Source organism: Chenopodium album, chromosome 20 (assembly GCF_948465745.1).
Source record: "Chenopodium album chromosome 20, dcCheAlbu1.1, whole genome shotgun sequence".
NCBI lineage: Eukaryota > Viridiplantae > Streptophyta > Magnoliopsida > Caryophyllales > Amaranthaceae > Chenopodium > Chenopodium album.
Genome location: NC_137853.1, coordinates 34,586,176 through 34,603,731, shown reverse-complemented (window position 1 = coordinate 34,603,731; position 17,556 = coordinate 34,586,176). Strand labels below are relative to the sequence as shown.

At 31.7% G+C, this 17,556-nt stretch overlaps 1 protein-coding gene across 1 annotated transcript; it reads left to right on the top strand.

Annotated features, from left to right (window-relative positions):
* Positions 1 to 2,369: 2,369 nt before the first annotated feature.
* On the top strand, positions 2,370 to 9,246 carry LOC145597091 (protein neprosin-like). Its single transcript, XM_081653265.1, has 8 exons — positions 2,370 to 2,474; positions 2,561 to 2,644; positions 4,565 to 4,717; positions 4,926 to 5,081; positions 5,183 to 5,242; positions 5,413 to 5,550; positions 6,594 to 6,959; positions 9,106 to 9,246. Exons 1-8 carry the CDS (start codon positions 2,370 to 2,372, stop codon positions 9,244 to 9,246), a joined length of 1,203 nt encoding a protein of 400 aa, XP_081509391.1.
* The last annotated feature ends 8,310 nt before the right edge of the window (positions 9,247 to 17,556 follow it).

The window sequence follows — 17,556 nt, the reverse complement described above, 5'->3', positions numbered from 1 at the left end:
GTTCATTGTAACTACTAGATGTCTATTACAATGGCTTTCTGTTATTCAGCTGTTCATTTTGTGTGTGGTTTCTTACAAGTAAGTTACCCAATTGTTTGATTTATTCCTGAAACTGTGTAGCTAAAGTGCCTTTACTGAAGTACTTCACTGCTTTGAAGTCCTGCCCGAAGCAATGGTTCCCTGCTAGATTTCCTCACCTTTTTTGTATTACTCGCATATCAGAAGTAAGCTTTCAGGATACAGCATTTGTTACGTTACTAGGTACAGTAATTTGTGTATCATGTGTGTGGACTGTGGACCTGGTGAATTCTTCTGGATCCACCCTTGAACTTTGGCACAATCTCACAGCCATTTTACTCTTGCTGTAGAAGCAAGCACTTCGGCACTTGGCTTTGGAAAGAAAGCTTTCCATAATCTTCTTGGTTCCTAGCTTTTTGATGAAGAAAACTAATTGCTTGTCTGTGTTGTTCCTCCTCTTTTTACGTTGACGTCTTAGGGTTGAACACATAGAGCAAGATATGTTGTCTGAAGCTCTACCATTTGTCGTTCCTTGTCTCTTTTCCACAGCTACATTGAGTTTAGGCAGTTTGCATATCACATAATTTATGTTTCTGAAATAATATGTAAATGCCATGCCATTTACCCCAACCTCACTTTGGAGAACTTTTGGTCCTGCTCATAGCCAATGCTACTTGCTTCTGAGCAAGGATCTTTGAAATCGGATAAGAAGGAACAAATAATCTCCTGAATTTTCACCTATACAGGATCCTTGTCTCAAATCCTATTGAAACTCCATGTTCATACATCACTATATGCGTTATTCTTCGGTTCTGTACTGCTTACCATGCTGCTTTATGTAATCCTACCCTGATTTCAACTCGAGTGACCTGATATGGCAGCCGTAAGTGATAGATACAGCGGCAATACAAGGAAGGTTGCTGCCTGTAATCTTTGTTGACAATCTAGTTTAATGGTACCAAATTTGTGGCCTTTGTTTGTTGCTACTGTGTTAAAGAATTGAGAATGTTGACAGCCACTTTAATTTATAGTCGTGCATCTTCTGTGAACAAGTTGTTCCTGTTCTTAACTAATTAGGGGGGATAGAGCTATACCGTCTTTCACTCTTTCCTAGATCTCACCAATCATCGTATGACATTGGAAGTGCTAACTAATTTAGGATATGTAGAGATGTAAACAGTCTAAGCATGGAGTCATCTCATTATAAATTCTTAGTTGTTTCCAAATACGCTTAGCATTAGGTTTATTCATGTCAGTTTTTTTTTTTTTTTTTTTTTTTTTTTTAAAAAAAAAATGAGTAACATAAAACCTTAGGGTCATCCGATAACAAGATAGTTAAGTTAAGTTGAACCCTGAATCTCCTATGGATTGCACGACCTGACCTTCCCTGATGCTTCGGGCTGAAATGGGTCTAATGTTTTTCGCAGTTCAGCTTATATGGACCATGATCAGCTTTGGTAGAAAGCCACAAAGTAACCCAAAATGACATACTCAACTAATATGATGGTTCGTTTCAAGACTCGGGTCGGGATTATTATATCTTAATTTCAAGGCATAACCGCATAATCATACAAGTTTTGAAGGGAATAATATTTTAGAACTCTTGAATTTATTATTTTCTTATTAACATCATTGGATTTAAGCCCGAGCGCTATAGTGTAATCAATAATATCAAGGAATATTGGAGGGGTGTAACTTTTCGGAATTACCCCTAATCGTGGTTACATTTGTCCCTTTATATATGGTCAATTAACGGTTTGCAAGTTTCGTTAGGCTTGTTAGCAACTTAACTAAACATATTTCACATATGCTGAGGTAGACCAACCAATCAAGGGTTACACAATTACTATTTTTTTTTTTTCTGGGTGTTTCACTCGGTTCACCCTTTTGGGCTAATCCGAATTCGGAGATCAGTTATGGGTGGTTAGGTTCCAGTCCCCTCCCAATTATTGTTGCGGGGAACACAGTTCCTCTCTACCAAGTTTAGTCCCAATCACTACTACACCAACAACCAATTAGTGGGTTACACAATTACTATGACAACAATCAACGCATGTAATACGAAGTATAAGATAGCTAGTCAAGTCAACATTCAACATTTAATAAATGAAATCATGATATGTTACCATTTTAGTTAGTGTGATTTAATATCAATAATTCTAATTTTTTTGGTAATGTTTCTCCTTAGCCAATCAATAACCATGCTCTTGATTTCTTTACTAATTTTGTGATCCTATATATACATATAATTATAATTGATATCTTGTTCCCAATCTACTAAAATAAAGCACAGTAACTCATTATTAAGAATAGCGCAGTTAGAACAACCAAAGTTAGTGGTGGAGTAACGAATGGCTTGTTCAACATCATTTTTAGTGATTTTTTCTTCATTAATTTTGTTTGGATTATGCGGTACTACATTCTCTAACCAACAAGAAGTGAAGAAGACTATCCAGGTTCGTACTCTAGAATTCAATCTCTTTCATTCCATAGTTCTTTTTATATAAATGAAATTAATTCTTATCTCTTTTTCTTTCAATAGACAAAACATGGTGTGTATGATTGCGTAGATTTTTACAAACAACCGGCATTTAGTCATCCATTGCTCAAGAATCATGCATATAAGGTAAGTTATTTTGTTGTATGAATATAATGCGCGCAATAAATGAACATATGTTAACGATTATAGTCATACATTATTAATTATTATTTCAGTAATTAATCTTTGATTAATTTGTGACCCGGTTTAACATTCTAAGTCATTAGTGTAACAAATTGATTATAGTTTTATACCAATGTATCTTTTTCCTTTGATGCAAAATAAAGAATATAATTAGTTTTTTTTTTAATAGCAAAATATTTTTATTAATTGAAAGTCATACGACATCTACAATAGAGACTTGATGTTAACAAATACATAAGATATTGAATCAAATAAAATTTCTCTTCATTAAAACTACAGCCGTCGAGTAGATCTTGCACTGTGGAACATCTTCTGCTTATATCGCTGGAAAATACAGCCTTGTTGGAGAGACGACATAACGATCCTTTGTAGCCGTGAGGATATTTTCCTTCTTATTCATCTGACTGTATTCGAAAACTTGATAACTTTTTCACCAACGAAATAATTTCACTACAATCTATTAGACTAATATTATGGATTCAAAACTAAGAAATTTCTCCCCCGAAAAGAGGAGATAAACCTTGTCTTTCGAAGGAGGTTGAAAAATCATTGCACTTGGTTTTTATAAAATCCTTGTCTTTCGAAGGAAATCGGAAAAGTATAACACCTAGCTAATTATTTGCAACGATTAGACATTTTTTTATTCACCAAATACCCATCAAAACTTTTAAATTCACCAAATGCCCCTGAGTTATTTTTTTATTCACCAAATACCCATCAAAACTTTTAAATTCACCAAATACTCCTGAGTTTAAGAAAAATGTCACCAAATGCCCTTAATGACTAACGGCGGTTAACACCGTTAGTCATTAATGACTAATATGCCACGTGGCAGCCTCTAATTGGTTATTGTAATATTACTTAATTAATTATTTTAAAAAAACTTTAAAAATATATAAAAAAAAAAACCACCACCCAAGACCACCGGCGGGTTTTTCGATTTGGGGTTCGATTTGGGGGTTTCTCGGTATTTTTGGGTGGTGGTTTAGGGTGGAAATGGGGTGGAGATGGCGGGGGGTGGGGCGAAAAAGGTTCGCCGGCGTCGGGGAGTGGGTTTGGACGTCGGCCACGAAGGAGGAGGGATTTTTCGAGGGACGGGGAGGGGAAACGGTGGGAGAGGGGGCTGGGGGTAAGGGAGGGGGTGTCGAGGCCGGCGGATAGGGACCATCGGCGCCGGTTCCGGCTAGGGGTAGGGGGACCACCAGCGCCGGCGGCCGCTGGCAGAGGTTGGTTTGGTAGGGGAGGGGGTGGCTGGGGGTGGTTTTTTTTTTAATTTTATTAATTAAGTAATTAATTAAATTAATTGATTAATTATTTAAAAGAGAACCAATTGCAGCATGCCACGTGGCATAAATAACCTTAATGACTAACGGAATTAACCGTCGTTAGTCATTAAGGGCATTTGGTGACATTTTTCTTAAATTCAAGTGTATACGGTGAATTTAAAAGTTTTGATGGGTATTTAGTGAATAAAAAAATAACTCAGGAGCATTTGGTGAAATTTCCGTTTTTTTTTTTTACTCACTTTTCAAATCGTTGTAATGAAACAAATGTAGTATTTTAAGGCAATTTTAACAAAACTTCACATGACAATGTTTTATTATAACTATAAATGACAAATTAATTAAAGTCAAACCAAGGCAGATTTGATAAATAAGGTCAAAGTCAAAATGTGAAATAGAGGAAGTACTTAATTGGTAGTTTACATGGTAGTCTCCAAAATTAATGTGTTTTTGTCCTTTGACTTTGTATCTAGCAATTACCTACATGACCAAAAGAAATTAAATACTTTGTACAAGTCAAGGAACTTTATACTAAGTATTATAACTAATATAGTAATATCACAATTTGTAATTTGCGCAGTTACGAAATTTGGAAGAACTTCAAGAACAAAAGGCTGATGGCATCAAACTTGAAGATGGTGGTTGCCCTATAAAAACTGTTCCCATCTTAAGATCCAATCCAAATTCTAGTTTCTTCAAAATTCAACGTGCTATTCCTGATCATCCACATTGTGTAAGTTCCTTTTTTGTAATATTGTTTGATGTATTATATTCTCGTTTAATAAAAAAGAAACTAGAGTAGGTTGAACAGCTTTTCTTGAAAGGTAACTCAAATTGTGTCATGTATGTTTATGTATGTATTGAGTATTGACATACGTACTATTTAAGATAATATGATAATTACACTAAAATGTTATAGTAATTGCAATTTATTGATGCAGGTTGCTTTAGTTCATACAAATAACCCTTTAGAGCGGAAATTTTTGGGAGTTGCTGGTGAACTCGCAAATTATAAACCTCGAGTACAACCTGATCAATGGTCTTCAACACGAATTAAGATTTTAAATCAGAATGATAACATTGAAGTCGGATGGATGGTAAGACATGTATTCTAATTAGAATTTTTATAAATTGGTCGCAAATCATTAGAGAATATGTCTAACCTTTTTTACTTGGGCGTCAATATGTTCAATTTCAGGTAAATCCGGAAGTATTCAAGGATTATGAAGCACATTTGTATGCAAGTTTTGTGGCACTTGTAAGCATTTTGATCTTAATTAATAGGATTATATACCTTAATGATATATTATAGCATGGCCTGTTAAGTAGCTAGAGTCAAATATATTATTGTTTTGATATATGCCATAAATTTCTTGCACCAATTATATATTCTTATAATTTATGTGACAAAAAACTTTAATTTGATAGGCTAGACAAGAAGGATGTATAAATCTTTTATGTCCAGGCTTTGTTCAAGTGGCTAAAGACATACCTTTGGGCATAACCCCAGCCAACTACTCTGAATATGGAGGAACACAATATGGTTGGCACTTATCAATTGACAAGGTACAAGGCGATTCATAACTATTGTTTGATTAATACAATGATATAGAAAAAAATTAATTGTTCCCTTTGTTTCTATAAGTTTTTCCTAGTTAAAATTCAGTCATTATTCACAACTTAGAGAATCTTTTTTTTTTTTTTTCAATATACAAGAGAATTAGACGCATATAGTCAAATGAGGTCTTGTTTGGTACATCGTGATGAGTGCTTCAATATATAAAAGATTTAAACGCATAGTCATAGGAGGTCTTGTTCGGTTCATCTCGATGTGTGTTTTTAAGTATCAAAATTTTATATTTTTTTAACTAAATTTTAATTAGAGATATATATTAACAATTCAAGATGTCCGCTGCATGAGTTCAAAAGGAAATGGGAAAATTTTAAGGGAATAAAGGGAGCACTATTTTATTTTACGCATGTTTAAAATACAATCTCCATTCCTTCTCTCTTTTTTTTTTTTTTTTTTTTTTTGCAAACTTCTCTTCACCATTACCAAGAAATGCATTTAGATTTAGGGTCTAATTTTATTGACTGAACTCAGCTGAATTGAACTGAAATAAATATTTTATAAGAGAAGGAAATTAGGAGCTGAGCTGAACTGAACTGAACTGAATTTCAACGTAAGAGAACATGACCTTAGTAGAGAGAAAAAAAAAAAAAGGTGAAAATAACATTTGCTTGTGAAAGAAATTAAAGAATATTGTTCCCTTCCTTAACAATAGTAAGTTATAAGTGTAGTAACATCCACAGAAGTAAAGTGTATTGAAACGGAGGGACTGTGAAATAGTTTTTTCTAATTGCATTTACTATTTTCCGTTATGAATTAATTTAATTATTGTGGGAAGGCATTTAAGTCAGAAATTTAATATAATAACATTTATTATACTCCGTATAAAACTTCGTGGTAATTAATAGAATTAAGTTAAAATTATTACAGTATGTGAATAGTAAACAAAGTCAAAACTATGCCACTTATAACATGGGTACTATACTTTACTTTGCAATGCTATTAATATTCGTGTTTGTATTGTTTTGTGAGGGTATAGCATGAAGATGACAAGAATTATTGGGTATCAATAATTACTGATATGAAAATAGTAATTGGATATTATCCCAAAGAATTATTTTCTTTCCCGGATTATTTCAGCCAAGTTGAATGGGGTGGTGAAATTTCTAATCCCAAACAAAGTTATCCACCACCTGAGATGGGCAATGGGAAGAAGGCACTCTACAACCCTTTCTATACAGCATCCGTTATGCATGCTTCTTATGTCGACTGGAATTATACGAATGTGTTAAATCCCGAAGACACTCATAAGGTTTGGGATTGCGAAGGATCGTACACAGTTAAAGATGCTGGTTGGAAGAATGAAGAATTCGGTCGTCTCATGTTGTATGGAGGTTTTAATGAGGTACTCCCTCCGTCCCTAAATTACATTCCTACTTCTAGCATTTATTCCTCGATCACATAATAGAGAGAAGTAGAATGTAATTTAGGGACGGAGGAATATAAGAGCCTACCATAATGTACCCATGTTTCTGGAGTTTTTGTCAAATCATCTAGAGTTGATTAATTATTATTATTTTTTTTTTTAAAAAAAAATATTCAGAGATAAGGGTAGATATGGAGAATCGATCCAAAAAATCCCTGAAGTCAGTAAGGAAGCTTTAACGAATTGGGCTCGCTGTCTCTTACTCGGGTAAATACAAGTTTCTCTTATTGATTAACAAGAGATGTATCTCAAGAGGGTATATTCGTAATTTTAGACAATAAGTGAGGGTTAATATTGTAATTTGCCTCAGAAAATAAAGAATTGCAGCAGAAGACTAGAGCTTTAATGGAGGTATCAACCAATTTTAATGGAGAATGAAGCAGCTTCAATGGTGTAATAAAAGCTCGGGAATATCTTTAATGGAGGAGGACGGCAACCCTACCCTTTTGGGGTTAACCATGCCCTTATTTTTCTATATTTCCTTAGGGTTTTCGTTTTAATTTGGCGGCGAAGCCGCCGGAAACGCTTCAATAAAGATAAAACGGTAATTTGCGATCTGCTACAATGGAGGTGAAACGCTGGTTCGCATCTGCTTCAATGATGGAGGTGAGGCGCTGGTTCGCGATCTGCTTCAATGAAGGACGGAGAAAAGCAGCGTGATTCACGAGGTAGACTACCCAGATGAAGTGTGGAAGTGGAATACAGAGAACCAAAAGTACAGCAAAATAATATTAAAATATTAAAATAATTGATTTTATTTACTAAAGTGCCATTTTGAGAAACAAAATTGTTAATCAATAAGAGCAACTGGGGCTAGCCCCTCTTACTCTCATCAAAGTTGATTAATTAATCAATGTAACCATAATTATCGATCATATAGTTAGTCTTGCTAAAGCTTTTAAAAGCAGTACACCAAATATTTAGTACAATGAATTATATGTGTTAACATATCAATCAATTCAACAAAGTTATTTAAAAGTACGTCCTCCGCATATTATTACTTATAATTTATTACTTCTTCCATTTCCTTCTTTTGATTCACAATATTTTACTTCATCCGTTTTGTAATAATCGCAATGATAGATAGTGCACATAGTTTAATACTTTAAGAAAAATATAGAGTAAGCTTGCCATGCTAGGTATTTAATGGTGGTAATTGAAATTAAATATAGAAGTCAGTGAAAAATATGATCGAAAAGTCTATTATAATACTAATAAATAATTATAAAGTTTCTACACACATTAATAATTCTGTAAATAACTAAACGGAAAAAAAAAAAAGTTTAGAGGGAAATTCCCTCCAAAAATACTCTAATATAGTTTAGGTATATAGATTGTGAATACATCAGCGGTTGCTATAGTATTATAGATTTGTGAAAGTGGGGTTAGGGCCTGTTCACTTTAGCTTAGTTTAATTTCAGTTCAGTTCAGCTCCAATCAGTTCAATTCAGTTTAGTTCAGCTCCAATCTGTTCAGTTCAGTTAGCTCCTAATTTTAATCTCTCATAAAATATTCATTTCAGCTCTATTCAGTTCAGTCAGTTCAGTTCAGCTTCAATCAGTTCAGTTCAGTTCAGACCAACTCAGTTTAGATTAACTCAGTTCAGTAAATGTGAACAGACCCTTAGTAGGAGAGATAATTAATAAAATAATAATAAATTCTCATCATTAATCCCAACTTTGGCTCATCCGCCAATATATTGGATTATTTCTTATCAATCCGAACTTTATACCCTTCCGCCAATAGCACTCGTACTCCCAACCAGTCATCCAACCTAATATGGTTACAAGACATGTGTCAGCGTATAATTGACTTAATTTTTTTTAAAATGAAAATCTAAAATAAAAATGAATAAAAAAACAAAAAATCCAAAAATTACTCATACCCTGCCGCTGCCACCCACAGGCAAGCCTAGCCCCTTCCCTCGTAGCGCCAACCGCCGACCATTCCCCTTCCACTCCCTCGAAGCCGACACTGCCCGACCAACTCCCCTTTCCTGTTCGATCACCACGCAAACTAGCCAAAATCACCCAAATCTCAAACCCTAACCTTCGATCTTTGGTAGCGGAAGGCTAGGGCGGAGAGAGATTATTTGGTGATTTTTAGAAGGCAGGGGTTACGGAAGGTTTTAAGGGGAAAGGAGAGGGTGGTCAACAGCGCCGGAACCGGGGGAAGGGAAAGAGGACTGGGTGGCGGCATGCGCTGAGGGGAAAGGTGTTGGACTGGCCATAGGTTGCTGTGGGGTGGCCGTTCGTGGCAGCAGGTTGTTGTGGGTGGGTGATAATTCCTAGTTTTAAAGTTTTTTTTTTTATTTTTATCCTTTTTATTTATTTATTTTTCAACCTGTCATATGCTGACATTTGTATATTAAATTTTTAAAAAAATTACCTATTCAACAGGTCACCGGTCATCTGGGAGGGTTATTGGCGAAATGGGTATAAAATTCAGTTAAAAAAAAATTAATCTAAAGTGGGATTTATATTGGCGGATGAGGCAAAGTTTGGATTAACCATGACAATTTTTCTAAATAATAATAGGTCATTACCAAATAATAAATTATATGCAATAATAATGAAAATGACATAAAACGAAAGTATTGTGATTATTACGAAACGGAAGGAGTACTAAATTTTTCTCTCATAGTGGGACTCCAACTATCATACTTAAATATTTTCATATTCTTTGTACTCCTCAAGGACAGTACCATATATACTTTATTATTTCACAACCCTACTTGCTTCATTCTTGATTACTTTTTTCTACTATTTCTCTTAAAACACCGTACGTATAAATGGAGCAGGTAATAAAATACGGAGGGAGTAATAGTAATAATAATGGTAGGATCGGATCAGAGTCGAGCAAAGGTTCAATCTCAAAATTTGTAAAAACGAGGTTTCAACTATTAATTTCTCTCAAACATCTAGTACGTAATCAAGAGATGACTACTAAGGGTATATTCTATTCATCTTATTTTTACTTATTTGCTTATCTAAACTTATTCTTAAACGAAGGGTGCACTTGATTTAAACCTATGCACTGCACGATTTGCTCATATTTAATTTGGTTTTAAATCAAACATCTTATGTATTTATAATTATATAATAAATTTTATGATTTTATTTGTCCTTTATTACTTGAAACGTTATTATAAAATAGATTGTAATTTTTTTTCTTATTCATTAGTATATAGATAAAATTTCTAATATCAAAAGTAATATTTATTTTATTTTTTTAATTAATTTAATATCTCAAAACTCATTCGTTAAATGAAATTGGATTATCTAATTTGAATGAAATTGCAATTTTTTTCATGGCTAAAATAATTGATTTGTGGTCTAAAAACTTGGGAAAAAAAATCCCCTTTAGAACAATCTAATATATCTAATATATAAAGGGAAGTTTTTCCCGAGGTTTTAGAAAGCCACGTAGGATTTAATTTTCTTAGCGCGCCATGTAAGATTATAAATTTTAATTGTAGCCAATTAAGATATTATTAACTTATTTCAAAATTAATTAATTCAAATGCCACGGAAGCAAAATTGACGAATGATATTTTTAAGTTTAAATCAATTAAATATAAAATATTATCTTTTGATATTATGAATTTTATCTAATTATGTAACAAATTTCATTACATAAATACCAAAAAAAAAAAAAAAAAAAAAAAAAAAAAAAAAAAAAAAAAAAAAAAAAAATTCAAACAAACTGTGCATTGCACGGGCTTCATCTAGTTTATTCATAATGTAGTCTTCAACTTGTGCGGTCGAAATATGTATGTTATTTTATATTTTGTGTATTTAATTTACTTTGTATCTTTACTTTGATTGTTGATACTGCTTAATTGCATGCTTCAAATTTTTCAGTATGCATGTTTTATTGCTTTATTATACTGTTCACCTTGTTGCATGTTAAATAAGAATGATTATAAATCACGACTAATACGATAATTTGGACAATCGGTTAGGATCCCAATATTTTGATGTGTAATAAAGTGATTATGATTTAGCAATTTTAATATTCAACCGGTTTATAGTACAATTTAATTTGGAACGAATTGAATATTTGTTTATGGTGTCTTTCTAAATTACAAATTTTATATGTAATAATAAGAACTAAGTAGAGGACTAGAGGGCAATACTGGTGGAATTGATCCCTATGATTAATTTCATACCTTATCCCCAAATTCACATATGCTCCTAGACCCAATGGAGGAGTCAACAATCTCTTGGAGGCCAAGTTGTAAGTGTGTAACCATAGTGAAAGTGTGGAACAATTCGTGTTACCTTTCGGATTCACCCCTAATCGCGCTTGGTTATCTTTGTCCCTTAGTACAATGATCCACTAATAGTTTACAAGTTATGTTAGAAACTGGTTAGCAGCTCACTACTTTATTCTTTATCCCTAACGAAAAATATTGTGTAGAACGGACTCATGTAAGTCCGTTCTACTTACAGGCCCGCGCGCGGCCCGTCTTTTAATAGTTCGGCCCGCGCGCGGCCCGACTATTAATTATCAATCATTTTTTGATTTTTTTTTTAAAAAAAAAACGTCTTCCAACGTTCCGCCTTTCTCCTCCTTCTTCTTCCCCACGTTTTCTGCAGTTACACTCCATTACTCTCAACTTAACTACATTTTCCCTAAAATTTCGCATCACTTCTTCATTTTCTAGCTTATATTTGCATGTACTTAATTTTCATTTTTTTTTACATAAACCCTAATTTCCGTCTTCCTCACCTACATTAATGGCTGGCCTTCCTCCTACTGATGATTCTCCTTTAAAAGTTTATATGAAACGAACTAAACGATCATCAAAACAGCCTCCGAAGATAGTTGAAATGCCAGAAAGGTTAATAAATTTTTTAGTTATTATTTGCTTATTCGTTTTTTATGAAAACAATTGTCAGTAATTTTTTTTTTTATTCTTGTTCTTGTTTTGTAGGGATGATTCACAGCATTCTAAGAAGCGTGGTCCTAAACAAGGTTCTAAAAGAAGTCGATCTGTGAGGTGTGATATTCGAAATAAATTCTTTTAAATTCGGAAAAATATTGTTTTGTATATTCAGATGCACGCCAGGTGTTCGATGAAATGTAAATTGTTGTTTTTACTTTGAATATTCTTGTGTAGGATTTTGTTATTTTTGATGTAATTACATTAGTTGTAATTTTGATTATTTTGAGGATTGACTATTGTATAGTCAGCAATTATATTATTTATATCAGAAATAAGCATTTTATTATATTATCTTTAATTGTATTATTTTATTTTGCTAATAGTATATGTTTTTCAGTATTTAGATGTTTTTCATCAGAAATTAAGTTGTTGTTGTCTGTATTCAAATTTATCTTACTCAGGAATTAGCATATCAGGAATTTGATTTTATAGATCAGGTATTATGATATATTATTCAGAAATAAAATTAACACAGCCAGGTTTAAGATAAAATTAGTCAGGAAATAGATTATAATAGTCAGGAGTTGTTGTACCAATAAAATTTGCAGTAATTAAATATTTGACAATTTATTATACCCAGGAATTACATTATGTTAGTCAGGAATTAGATAGTTTTTGTCAGAAAATAGATACGGATAGTCAGTTTAAAAATAATAATATTTAGATACATTATAACTCGTCAGGTTTTAGATAATATTTGTCAGAATATAGATAATAATATTCAGGAATAATAATTTCAATATTTAAATAGAGTAATTAAATTTTTACGATTTATAACATTATTCAGTAATTAGCATATATTAGTCAGGAATTAGATAATTATTAACAGAAAATAGATATGGATTGTCAGTTTTAGGATAAAAATATTCATATGTATTATAACTTAGTCAGTTTTAAGATAATACTAGTCAGAATATAGATAATAATAGTCAGGAATAATAATATCAATATTTAAATAGAGTAATTAAATGTTTTAATATTTATAACATTAGTCAGGAATTAGATAGTTCTTGTCAGCAAATAGATATGGATAGTCAGTTTACAAATAATAATATTCACATCTATTATAACTCAGTCAGGTTTAAGATAATATTAGTCAGAAAATAGATAATTATTCTCAGGAATTGTAATATCAGTATTTATATAGAGTAATTAAATGTTTTAAAATTTATAACACTCAGGAATTAACATATATTAGTCAGGAATTAGATAGTTATTGTCAGAAAATAGATATGGATAGTCAGTTTTAGGATAATAATATTCACATAATAATACTCAGTCAGGTTTAAGATAATATTAGTCAGGAAATAGATAATTAGAGTCAGGAATTTTAATATCAGTATTACATACAGTAATTATATATTTTAAATTTTATAATAGTCAGGAATTAAATGTTTTAAAAGATAATTATGCTAAGAAAATAACATAATTTTTTTCAGGAATATGTGTGTCTTATTCATGTTTTTTATTTTTCAGTGCTCTTACTGAAGATGATATTTCAGACCTTGAAATTGGTGCTAAATCTGGTCCTGGTTATCTTTGTACAATTATGGAAGATTTTAGTGATGAGCAAAAGAAGGATGTTATAGACATTGGTTTTGGTGGATTGCTTCAAATGAATTTGCAGGACAATATCAGTCATCAGTTGTACAACTATATAGTAACTCATTTTAATCCTCATGCTAGAAATCTTATTGTTGGTAAAAAGGAACATGCAATTCATATTGATAGTTCTGATATTGCTGATGTGTTGGGTATTCCTTTTACTGATATACCTGTGAAAGAGATTTCTAAAATGAAGAAATCAATCAATCCTGATGAATATTTGAAGATAGAGTGGAGGAGGTTCTTGGGTTTGGATTTAGAGGATGACTCTGAACAGGGAAATGAATCTGAAGCACAGAATCAAAAGAAGAGGAAAACAGAAGAAAAAGTTGTTCAGGGTAGGAAGAAGAAGAAGACATATGTCAATATTATTACTTATAAGATGATGTTTGAGAGATATAGAGATGGTGGTGCTGATTTTAAAAAGCTATTTGTTATGTTTGCTGTGTCTACATTTTTGGCTCCAATTGCTGATAAGTCTCCTAATTTTAATATCAGCAAGTCTTTAGAAGATGTGCGTTTCATTAAGGCTTTCAACTAGGCTGGTTATGTTATGGACTTCTTATGTGCGTCAATAACAGATTTTCAAGCCTTTGTTTTGAAAAAAAAGGAAGGGAAGGAGTTGAAGACAAAATCTAAACAAGTAAATGGCTGTCTAGTTGCTTTTGTAATTGCATTTTTACAAAAGTTTGAGTTTGGGACAACTTTACATCGCAAGCCGTTTATTTCGAACTGGACCTGTGAAAGTTTGAACCAGAGGATTAAGTCTCTTGCTGAAAATATGGATTATGGTACTGTGAGACTGTACCCTGCTGCTTCACCAAAACAATATGCTGGCAAATCTGAACAGGCTCTTCTTAAAACTTTAAGGCTTGACAGTATTGAGTTTAAGATTGAAGACAGTGATGAAGATGAATATTTGGATCAAAATAAGGAAAAAAAGAAGGAAGATCAGGTTGTACAATCAACTAGCTTTGAATTGAAGGATATAGATGACAAAGCTAGATAAGTAATGTACAAGATTCCCAAAGAGTTTCCTACTGATGCTGAAATTGATAATATGGATATCGATGTAAGTTTAAACTGCCATCTTTTATTACATTTTTAGATTTTTTATTATTTGCTCTCTTTAATTAGAAATTAGAATACTTTTATCATGAATAATAAACTGTTATCAGACTATTCAACATTAATAATTTCATTTAGAAAGTAGAATACTTTTATCAGGAATAATAAATTGTTAGTCAAGAATATGGTAACTTTTGTCAGGAAATTAATTAATATATTAAAGTTGTTGATTTGATAATGTATAATTATTGTCAGGATTTAACATTATATTATCAGGAATTATGTACTTTGTATCAGAAATTAGCACTTTATGATATTTTATTTTGATTATAGTATATGTTTGTTAGGATTTAAATTCTTTTCATCAGAAATTAAGTTGTATTTGTCACCAATAAGAAACTATTAGTCAGTAATAAGAAACTATCAGTCAGGAATATTGTAAATTTGGTCAGGAAATGAAATTAATATATTAAGTTTATTGTTGATTTATTTACTTTGTTGTAATTTGGCAATACATTATTATTGCCAGGATTTTCTACCACATACTATCAGGAATTATATACTTTCTATCAGAAATTAGCATTATCTAATATTATACTTAAATTTATTGATTTATTTTGATTAGTATCTGTTTGCCAGGATTTAATTTCCTTTCATCAGAAATTAAGTTGTTTGTCAAAAATAAAAAACTATAGTCAGGAATAACATAAACCCTCTCAGAAATTAGATTACTATTATCAGCAGTAAGAATTATGTTATTTTTTTACATTTTACTAATAAGAAACTATTAGTCAGGAATAACAATTATGTTCCTTTTATACATTTTACTTATTTATTTTTTATTTTATTTGTTGATTAGCCTGTGAAGAAGAAAATGATGAAATTTGGTCGAGATTTGAAGATTGTATCAGAGAATCAAATAGACTTTGCTATTGATTTGAAGGATGAAGCAAAATCATATTCACAAGAATCTCAATCTCAAGGAGAGGATGATTACTATTCAAATCCTGAATTTTTAGCAAAAATTGATGCAATAGTTGAAGCTGCAATGCAGACTAAAACTTTAGCTACTGATTTGGATCAGTTTGATAAAACAAAACTTAAATCTGATGCAATTGTAAGTTTGATTATATTTATTATCATTTTTTTATACTTAGTAAAATCATATTAGATATATATCTGATATTATTCTTTATTTTGTATAGGTGAATGATGTTATTTCTGATCTTGGTTTGCAAGAAGATCTAATTGAAGATGCAGAGCAGAATTTAGAGGATGCAAACCAAGGAATTATGGAGCCAGAAAAAGAAGCAGAAGATCTTGGTTTGAATAATGTTCAAGGAAGTGATGTTGAAATCACAACCGCAGAACCCGAATTAGCTGAAGGCACAACACCATCAGAAAAAGAGGTGCATTCAGTTAGTAATGAAGGTCTATTTAGTTCCACATCACCTCCAAGAACACCAAAGAAAGCCAAAGGACTCAATGAATTTTATACATCTGCTATGAATAAGAATCAGGCTAGGCTTGTGCAAGAAGGGAGGAGTTTTATCATGGGAGATACTTCTTTGCCTAGATTTAATTTAATTACTCCTACTCCTCCTACTTCTCAAGATACACCAGTATCCCAAGAAGAAAATGCACAAGTTACTGAAAAAGAAGAAGTTCAAGAAACTTCTGAAAAAGAAAATGATAAAAACAAAGAAGATGACAGCACATCTAAGGTGTAATATTTGTATTTTAACTCAATAATTTATTTTAATAGTTATTGTATTTAACTAACATATTTTATATAAATAAACGTGTTTATTATTCTATATTATTGTATTTATTTTTATTTGTATTATTCATATGCTTTCAGGTTTTTTCTAAATCTGATGATGTTATTCAGTCTAAAGCTACAGAGGAACTTGCTTTAGCTATTTATCAAGGTCATCAGGTAATGATTTATGTCAAAAATTATATATTTTTTTAAGGAATACTGATTGAATTAGAATAAGATTGAGTAAGTCAGGAATAAAATTGTCTTTTTCAGGAATTAAATTACTTATATCAGGAATTACATTGTTTATGTTAGGAATTTGATTGAGTTAGTCAGGAATAAACTTGTTGTATTCAGGAATTATGTTGAGTTAATCAGAAATTAAATTGAGTTCATCAGGAATAAACTAGTCACTATTATTGTGGTAGTCAGGAATTAAATTGTGTTAGTCAGGAATACTGATTGAATTAGAATAAGATTGAGTAAGTCAGGAATAAAATTGTCTTTTTCAGGAATTAAATTACTTATATCAGGAATTACATTGTTTATGTTAGGAATTTGATTGAGTTAGTCAGGAATAAACTTGTTGTATTCAGGAATTATGTTGAGTTAATCAGAAATTAAATTGAGTTCATCAGGAATAAACTAGTCACTATTATTGTGGTAGTCAGGAATTAAATTGTGTTAGTCAGGAATAAACTTGTGGAAGTCAGGAATTAGATTGTATTATTCAGGAATAAACTAACCTTGGTCAGGAATTAACTTGTCATTGTCAGGAAATAGTTTTTGTTAGTCAGGAATAAACTTGTCATAGTCAGGAAATTAAATTACTTTTATTATGATTTATATTATGTATTATAGATTATTATTGTCATGGTTTAGAAGACTTTTGTTTGATATATATTTTTTTTTTCTTGTAGGAAGAACAACCTCAGTCTAGGGATGCATGTGCTGTTTTAGAATTGCTGAGGAATAAAACTGTTGCTGTTGAATCTATTCCTATTCCCATTGTTTCTATTCCTTTGGACTCTCCTACTGTTGCTACTGGTGACATTATTCAGATAGATAAAACTCCTGCTCCTCCCAGTATTGATGATACATACATTGACTTAATTGATGTTGATAAAATT